Here is a 9,693-nt window from a genome sequence, read left to right on the forward strand (position 1 = left end):
CAAAAGTTTGTTAACTGGAAGGTGAAAGGATTGCCAGGCCACAGTCTGCCATCTGGTTGTTGTGCCAGGGCCACACTCACCATTTACAAGGTTATTAACTCTTGCCAAGTCTGGGATTCTAACTGGACTATCTTTGGTTATCTACTGACATCTGAACCAACAGCTATAGCTTGAGGGAAGGAACCTGCAGCTGAGCTGGGGCCGTGTCACAAATTCTACCCGAGTGGAAGACGGAATCCAAAAGGAAATTTAGTGTACTATTACCAGTAAAAGGGCGTAAAAAATTCTGGGAGGCCAAAACATCCAACATCCAGCACTGGCTTCTCTCCAGGGTGGATATGATCTAGCTGGGAAGAAGTCCTAAAGGTTTTTTCATACTTGACATATTCACAGGGTTTCTCTCTAGTATGGACTCTTTGATGCTGAAGCAGACTTCTTTTGCTAGTAAAGACTATTCCACACTCATCACACACATAGGAAGTCTCCTGAATATGGATTCTTAGATGCCTTTTTAATTGATCCTGAGCACTAAAGGCTTTTCCACAATCTACACAGTCAAAGGGTTTCACCTCACTGTGGACTCGCTGGTGCCGATTTAGTTTTGTATGAAAATTGAAGGCTTGCCCACATATTTTACAAGAATAAGGCTTTTCCCCTGTGTGAATACGCTGATGCTGACTAAGATGAGAAGTCCGTCCGAAGCTTTTGCCACACTCATTACACTCATAAGGTTTCTCTCCAGTGTGGATTTTCTGATGTCGCAGCAGTGGTGAATTACCAACAAAAGCTTTTCCACACTCATTACACTCATAGGGTTTCTCCCCAGTGTGAATTCTCTGGTGTATAACAAACTCAGAATTACTGGTGAAACCATTTCCACACTCCTTGCAGAGATAGGGTCTGTCCCCACTGTGGATTCTCTGATGCCTGATCAGATTTGCGTTATCATTAAAGGCTCTCCCACACTCTTCACACTGATAGGGTTTCTCTCCAGTGTGGATTCTCTGATGTCGAATTAATGAAGAATTGCCATTAAAGGCTTTTCCACACTCATTACACTCAAAGGGTTTCTCCCCAGTGTGGATTCTCTGGTGTCTAACATAGTAAGAAAAATAGCTGAAGCATTTTCCACATTCCTCACATCTGAAGGGTTTCCTATTATAGTGGATTCTTGGAACCTTTCCTCTAATGTTTTTCACTGTGGGGATTTCCTGGTGCTTCTCCAGTTCACATGTTTCTAGGAAGCTGTTTCTCTTAAGAACATTCTTCTGTGGCCCATGTGACATCATCATATCTCTTTCTTCAGAAACTCCCCATGTAGATGTTAACTCATTGTCAATGTTGGTCCCAGCATCTGACATAACAAACAGAAAACAAAAATGCCACCTGAGGATTATACTAGAAAACAAAAGAACACTGAAAATTATTGTCATCCCCCCTTATCTGCAGTTTCCCTTTCTGTAGTTTCTCTTTCCTTGTCAACCACGGTCTGAAAATATTAAATGGAAAATTCCAGAAATAACGATTCTTAAGTTTTAAATTGTGTACTGTTCTGAGTAGCATAATGAAAACTAGAGCCATCCCACTCTGATCAGATGTAAATCATCCCTCTGTATATGCTACCTGCCTATTACTAAGTAGCTGATTCAGTTATCAAATTGACCACTGCGGTATTGCAGTGCTTGTGTTCAAGTAACCCCTATTTTACTTCATAATGGCCCCAAAGTGCAAGAGGAGTGATGCTGGCAATTTAGATATTCTCTTACTGTGCCTAATTTATAAATTAAACTTTATCATAGGTATGTATGTATAGAAAAAGACATGGCATATACACAGTCAGTCCTCTGTAACCACAAATGAAGAACCCACAGTTACAGGAGGCCTACTGTACTATGCCATTTTATGTATGAGACTTGAGCATCTGCAGATTTTGGTATCCACAGGGGTCCTGGAGCCAATCCCCGAGAGATACCCAGGAACAACTACATAGGGTTCAGTATTATCCACAGTTTCAGGCACCCACTGGGGGTCTTAGAATGTATGCCCCACAGATAAGGGGGGGACTACTGGATAGAGATTTTAGAGATTACTAAAACCCCCAACATCAGCCTGCTATTGAGACGAGACTAATGAAATGAAAGTGCCAAATATTCAAAAGCAGAGAACTGTTGAGATGGAAAGTTGTTTATATATTTCAGATACTAGTCTCTGTCAGATATTACATTATACCAGGAATTGCAGTGGATCTTCTATTCCCTTCCTCCAGTCAGACTACCTTCCTTTTTTTCCCATCTGCAACCCATTCTTATCTGTTGAACTCAGAACAAATGGCCCTGCCACTGAAGGAGCATCACCTGAGCTTCTAAACTGAAATTACTCTAACCTCTCCTCCTGCTATGCTTCACAGCCCACTGCGTATATATCAACAACAGCACTTGACACACATTTTGCAGCTCTAAACATCTGTCTCCATAACTTGTATCCTCCAGAGCTTCTAAAACAAAGCTTGGCACATGACAAGTGCTCAAAAACTGCTCCTGAATAAATCTATCCCATCCAAGGAAGGAGGGCCTCTGAGACAGGCAATGATGAAACTCAGAAAGGAGCAATGGACACAAAAGTTAACTCAGAATGGATTAAAGACTTGAACATAAGTAAGACCTGAAACCATAAAACTCCTAGAAGAAAACATAGGCAGTAACCTCCTGACATAGGTCTAGGAGATCATCTTTTGAACCTGACAGAAAAAGCAAAAGCAACAAAAGCAAAAATAAACAAGTGGGACTACAGTTAACTAAAAAGCTTCCGCACAGCAAAGGAAACCAACAAAATGAAAAGGTAACCTATCAACACAAGAAAATATTTGCAAACCATATATCTGATAAGGGGTTAATATCCAAAATATATAAAGAAGTCATACAACTCAATAGCAAAAAAACCCCAAACAATTCAATTAAAAAATAAGAGGGTTCCCTGGTGGCGCAGTGGTTGAGAGGCCACCTGCCGATGCAGGGGACACGGGTTCATGCCCCAGTCTGGGAAGATCCTACATGCCGCAGAGCGGCTAGGCCCGTGAGCCATGGCCACTGAGCCCGCGCGTCTGGAGCCTGTGCTCCGCAACAGGAGAGGCCACAACAGTGAAAGGCTCGCATACCACAAAAAAAAAAACCCAAAAAAGCCAAAAACTAAGAAGATCTGAACAGACATTTTTCCAAAGAAGACAGACAGCCAACAGGCACGTGAAAAGGTGCTCAACATCACTAATCATCAGGGAAATGCAAATCAAAACCACAATGAGATATCACCTCACACTGATTAGAAGGGCTATTATCAAAAAGACAAGAAATAAGGTGTTGGCAAGGATGTGGAGAAAAGGGAACCCTTGTGCAATGTTGATGGGCATGTAAACTGGTACACCCACCATGGAAAACAGTATGGAGGTTCCTCAAAAAATTAAAAAGAAGGGCTTCCCTGGTGGCGCAGTGGTTGAGAATCTGCCTGCCAACGCAGGGGACATGGGTTTGAGCCCTGGTCTGGGAGGATCCCACTTGCCGCAGAGAAACTAGGTCCGTGAGCCACAACTACTAAGCCTGCGCGTCTGGAGCTTGTGCTCTGCAACAAGAGAGGCCACGGCAGTGAGGGGCCCACGCACCACGATGAAGAGTGGCCCCCGCTTGCCGCAACTGGAGAAAGCCCTCGCACAGAAACGAAGACCCAACACAGCCAAAAATAAATAAATAAAGAAGCTTTCAAAAAAAAATTAAAAAGAGAACTACCATGTGATCCAGGAATTCCAAAGAAAATGAAAACACTTGGTATTTAACCAAAGAATATGAAAACACTAACTAGAAAAGATATATGCACCCCTATGTTCATTGCAGCATTATTTATAATAGCCAAGATACTGAAGCAAGCTAAGTGTCCACTGATGGCTGAATGGATAAAGAAAATGTGATTGATACATACATACACACATACACAGAAGAATGTTAATTCAGCCATAAAAAAAAGAAGGAAATCTTGCGATTTGTGACAACATCGATGGACCTCGAGAGCATTACGCTAAGTGAAATAAGTCAGACAAAGAAAAACAAATACAGTATAATCTCATTTATATCTAAAATCTAAAAAAAGGAAACCACACACACAAAAACAAATAAACCAAGCTCACAGTTACAGAGAACAGGTTGGTGGTTGATAGAGGCAGGGGTAGGGAGTGAGAGAAATAGGTGAAGGTACAAACTTCCAGTTATAAAATAAGTCATGGGAATGTAATGTACAGCATGGTGACTAGAGTTAACAATACTGTACTGCATATTTGAAGGTTGCTGAGAGTAAATCAAAAGTTCTCACTGGAAGAAAAAAAAAATTTTGTAATTATGTAAGGGGACGGTCGTTAACTAGACTTCTTGTGGTGATCATTAACGCAACGTATACAAATATCAAATCATTATTTGTATACCTGAAACTAATTTGTTATATGTCAATTATACTTCAATAAAAAACATTTTTTAAATTAAAAAAGAAGAAAGGAGCAATAGATTCGAGAATTATGAGATGTGTTAATTGGAAATATGTTAGTAAGAATTAAGATTGGTGGAAATGGTTTCATATTTTACCTATTTTGAGAAATCATCTGTTTTTTTTTTTTTTTTCCAGTATGCGGGCCTCTCACTGTTGTGGCCTCTCCCGTTGCGGAGCACAGGCTCCGGACGCGCAGGCCCAGCGGCCATGGCTCACAGGCCCAGCCGCTCCGCGGCACGTGGGATCCTCCCAGACCGGGGCACGAACCCGTGTCCCCTGCATCAGCAGGCGGACTCTCAACCACTGCGCCACCAGGGAAGCCCCATCTGTTTTATTTAAATCCTTCCCAGCATAGTTCATTTTAAAACATACTGCTCTGTAAAGCTCTGTAGCTGCTGTTCCTAAACCTGCCTCACTTACTTTTACAGATGTCTTTGGTCCCCTGTGCAGGGGGATCATCCCGTGTCTCCAGGCCCCAAGGCAAATCCCCTCTCTCCAGAAGTGAGACCAATGCAGGTTTGGGAACTGGGTATCCTGAAAAGGGGTAGAAAATGGCACCTTTCAGTCCTGTGTCTGCTGTGTCAAAAGAAGGAAAAGCTCAGGAGTCTCAGTGAGAATAAAACAGATCCACAGAATAGGGCTCAGGACTGGGGAAAGCCAAGATTTTTGCTCAAGTGGAAACTGAGCATTTGTGACCTCTTCCTAAAACAACACCTAAGAGTACATAAGTTAGTGATCCTGCAGGACATATGCAAACACAGGGAAGGGGTCATACCCTTCCTTACACTATGGGGAGACAGCAACAAGCTGAGAACTTATCTGGCAATGGATGCTACTTATTCCTTACTGTGCAGAGCCCCTGGGAGGACAGATCATACTCTTACCAGGCGACAGCAATTCCCTATATTGAGACCAAACTGACCCAAGACTTGTCCCTACCCAGCAAGCTCTCAAGTGGGTCATTTGGTATCAGTCCCAGAACCATCAGTGAAGGATACAAGAGATGACTCCTCCCTTTCCACACCACACCTCCGGCTGATAAGGAGGAAAAAAGGATGGAAATGGGAAAGCATAGATCTGAGTCCCAGAAGAAAAGTGGCCTTACCCAGAGACGTCAAGTTCCCATAAATCTCCAGCATCACACTTCTGTACAGGGCCCTCTGTGCAGGAGAAAGGCCAGCCCATTCTGTCTGGGTGAAGTATACAGCCACGTCCTCAAAGGTCACCACCTCCTAAAACAAGAGGTTCCTGCTGCCTCAGAGCCAATTCTATGGCTCAGGGCCAGAGTGTGGGGCACAGGGGACAGTATGAGGGAAGGGTCTTATTAAGGATGAGTAATGAGAAAATGTGAAAGAACTGAGTGTTAAATGACTACTGCTACAACCAAAAATCTGGAACTTCTCTCACTACCAGAAGAGTTTCCATTTGAACACAAAATTTAGTGTCATAAAACATGACACATTTTGAAAACCCTGGAAAGTCTCCCATTAATTAATACTCCTAGAGCAAAATCTCTTTGATTTTATAAAACTTTGTCTTTTATAGTTGCAACTACAAGGAAACAATTAGCTTCAGTCTCTCCAGACACCACTCAGAGGTGGCATCTCAGGATCGACCTGTTCCCCCTTCACTGCCCCAAATGCCCAGTCAATCCATCTGTTCCCCACACATGCTCATTCTACCCTAAACCTCAAGTCCACATGACAGGAACAGAGTCACATTTTGCCTTGATGACTGGTCTCATCCAACCCTCATCTGTTGCTTGAAGAAGGGGTTGTACAGCCTGTGCTCAAGAATGTCCAGTAGAGAGAGCTCAGTGCTGCCGGGGGCAGTCTATTCTGCTTCCTGATGCATTTTCCTGGGAAAAGATGCTTCTGGAATCAAATTGCTGCTGGGTATTTCTTTTAACTGCTTTTCTTTATACCTCCAAGACAATCTGTAATTGTTTCTGCCAACTAAGGCTCATGCTTTTTTAATAGTCACCCTTTCCCTTCTCTGATGGTCCCAACTCTACCTTCCCAGAGAGCTCAGGATCTGGTTTATAAAACTCTTATTCATTCCCCAGACGTTGGTATCAAACCTGGTTACCTGAATGCACAGTGACTATCCTGCCACCTTCCAACTCCTCAACTGATTCTGCAGATCTCCCTAGCACTGCCTCACACTCCCTGAGGGACCTAACACATCTGACCCATCTAACACCAAATGCATCCCCCCTTCCTGCCCCCTGCCAAACTGACTCTATTTTCAGTTCACATAACTAACTGGCACAGTGAGTGACAGTGTTGTTTCTCATTTAACAGTGCGAATTTCATCCCAGTCTCCTAAGTTAGAAAATTGAAATTCACACTAGACTTACTTGCCCTAGTCACTACTCATTTCCGATTAACAGTCAGTAATCAAATCCTGCCAATTTTATTGTCTATATGTTTCTGGAATCTGACTCCTCTTCCCTATGGTACAATCAGTACAGTAGTATGGGATGGGGATACTTAACTCCAATCCCAGGCCTGTCCTGTTCTGAATCCATCCTCAGCCAGCCATACAATCAACAACTTAAAATGACAAACTGACTCAGTCAACTGAATGACTTCCTTGAATGAGTCACCACTAACTACAACAGTGGTTCTCCAAGTGTGGTTCCCCAGAACAGCAGCAGGATCACCTAGGAACTTGTTGCAAAGGCAAATTCACAGGCCCCATCCGAAAGCAATCTGTGCTTCCATAAGCCCTCCAGGTGATTCTGACGCACACCAAAGTCTGAGAACCCTGGACTACAGGATAAAATCCGAGCTCAGGAAACCAAGCTCTATCAGGTAACAGTTGGTGATGGGAAAGCACAAGACTATACACAGAGAAACTAGCTGGGAAACTCTGCAAACAAAATCCCAGAAAAGGAATGACAAACCCTGAATGAAGGCAATATAAAAGATGGGACAAGTGCAAGAGATAGTAGGAGAAGCAGTGAGACTTGGTAACTCTCTGAAAGTGGTATCAAGGGGGAGGAGAGTCAACAATTACTCAGCAACCTAGAAACTGAGTGGTCAGGATTGCGACACGGTGATACCAGTAACTCACTAACAACTTACAGAAGATCAGAGGAGGACGGGAACAAGTAAGATAATGTCTTGGTGAGACAGTAGGCAGAAGGACCTGCCAGATACCAGAAATCCAGGATTGGGACTTAGGATATAGTTCATAGATGATAAGTTACTGGACAAATAAGTCCCAGGAAGAAGGAAATGGTTAAGGAACACCCAGCAACTCATCAGTCTCAAAAAGTAAAATCAACTCAAGAAATCAATTTCCCTGTCCCACAAATGTAAGGTACTTACCATACATTTCCCTGTCCCACAAATGTAAGGTACTTACCTCACTTACCTTACTTCAACCTCACAGATGAACTTAAGGTGCAAAGAGGTTAAGTGACTGGCTCAAGGCCACAAAGCCACTGAGGCTTTATGGGATCCCTCACTTCAGGTGTTCTGTCCTAGTGCAGATTATTCCTATTACAGCCCCCTGCCTTGATTAGCCAACAGCACTGACCTCAAGGAAAATATATTTTCCCTGATTCTGAAGCCAAGTTCTTTTCTTTTCTTTTTTTTTTGCGGTACGCTGGCCTCTCACTGTTGTGGCCCCTCCCATTGCGGAGCACAGGCTCCGGACGCGCAGGCCCAGTGGCCATGGCTCACGGGCCCAGCCGCTCCACGGCATGTGGGATCTTCCCAGACCGGGGCACGAACCCGTGTCCCCTGCATCTGCAGGCGGACTCTCAACCACTGCGCCACCAAGGAAGTCCTCAACTTCTTTAATAAATGGGACAAGCCCACTTTTTCTTGTCTTCTTCCTGCCATCGCTCTGCCCCTACTTCCCAAGAACCTTGTGACCTCACTAATCTCGATTACTCTCATTGTGTAATCAATACCTACAGCACCAGCCTGAGTCCTTCATTCTCACAGGTCCCTCTGTAGGAGGAACCACTGAACCTGGGAACCATCTAGCTCAACAGAGATCCTCAGAGTGCAGGAGCCTAGGCTTCTGCTGCCCAGGACACTCTCTCCAGCCATCACTTGCTGGGCTTCTGGCTGTTCAATCCCTCATCATCAGCTTTCCCTGGCATCCAGTCCTACTGAAGAGAATCAACAAGGGTCTTCCTACTGCTTTGGCTCTAAGACTTTTGCCAGAATCATCTCTCTCATCCCCCATTTCCTTCAAATCAGATCTCTCCAAGGCTGACCTGAGGGAATCACAGCTCACCTGGTGCCAGGCTCTCAGGGGCATGACAGCCATCACCTGGGCTTCCTCTCAATGAAGGGCAGGGGCTGAGGGAAGAAGCAAAGAGAAACAAGAGTGAGCCCAACCCAGACAAAGGCTCTCCTTTAAAACAACAAACTTGCCAGTAACAGTAGCAATCATTTACTAAATGCCACTTGGTAAGTGGTGTATGAATATTTCCTCTTTTAATCCACATTATGCCATGAAGTTTGAATTCTGAGGAAACTGAGAATTTGAAAAGTAAGTAATTTGCCCTCAGCACCATAGGCTGTACTCACCAACATCATGCAACGCTGCCTGTCCTAAGACATGAGTACAGGGGAACATGAATACACAAAGAGCAAAACAAGCAAAAGACACCAGAAAACTCAAAGCAAACCCTAACAAGAGAAATCCAGACCTTCATTTTTTTAAAATAAAAGTTTACTGAGAAACATAAAAGGTAAAAACAAATAGAAATATGTTTTTGGAGGAAAAATACATATTCTCTCATTCAATCTCCACAATAATCCTTTGAACCTTTTCTTTTTTCCAAATAAGAAGACAAGTCTAAGACAATAATTTTCTCTACCAAGGTCAGTCACCCAGTGGATGAATGAACTTGGATCCCAAACCAGATAAGCCAGATTCCAGAGGCCAAGCGTTAATAACTACATCCAAGTGCTTCCGATAGTAATCCCAACAGGATTTTTTTTTTTAGAACTTGATAAAGTGATTCTAAGGTTAATACGGAAAAATAGGTAAAAGTAACCCCCCCAAAATCAGAAAAAGAATCTTAGAGTAAGGTTTCCTTTTCTTGGACCTTGGGGCAGGCATCTTTTTTGATCATCACCCCACTCTACACCCAGTGATAACCAGAAACAAATTAGCAAAGGACCCTGAAGAGGCCACACA

General features: G+C 43.5%; 1 protein-coding gene across 1 annotated transcript; it reads right to left on the reverse strand.

Moving 5' to 3' along the window:
- Window positions 1-260: 260 nt before the first annotated feature.
- ZNF19 (zinc finger protein 19) lies at window positions 261-8,814 on the reverse strand. Its single transcript, XM_007462970.1, has 4 exons — window positions 8,782-8,814; window positions 5,630-5,756; window positions 4,945-5,058; window positions 261-1,354 (listed from the first exon to the last, which is right to left on the reverse strand). The coding sequence occupies exons 1-4, from the start codon at window positions 8,812-8,814 to the stop codon at window positions 261-263; spliced, it is 1,368 nt and encodes a 455-aa protein (XP_007463032.1).
- Window positions 8,815-9,693: the final 879 nt, after the last annotated feature.

The sequence above is a fragment of the Lipotes vexillifer genome, unplaced genomic scaffold, assembly GCF_000442215.2.
Source record: "Lipotes vexillifer unplaced genomic scaffold, Lipotes_vexillifer_v1.1 scaffold70, whole genome shotgun sequence".
Classification (NCBI taxonomy): Eukaryota; Metazoa; Chordata; class Mammalia; order Artiodactyla; family Lipotidae; genus Lipotes; species Lipotes vexillifer.

Coding starts and splice junctions, on each gene's coding strand:
- ZNF19 (XM_007462970.1), bottom strand. CDS start 8,814: ATGGCTGTCATGCCCCTGAGAGCCTGGCACCAG. Junction 5,757..8,781: donor CCCTGAGAGCCTGGCACCAG/GTGAGCTGTGAT, acceptor CTCTTGTTTTAG/GAGGTGGTGACCTTTGAGGA. Junction 5,059..5,629: donor TGGGAACTTGACGTCTCTGG/GTAAGGCCACTT, acceptor ACCCCTTTTCAG/GATACCCAGTTCCCAAACCT.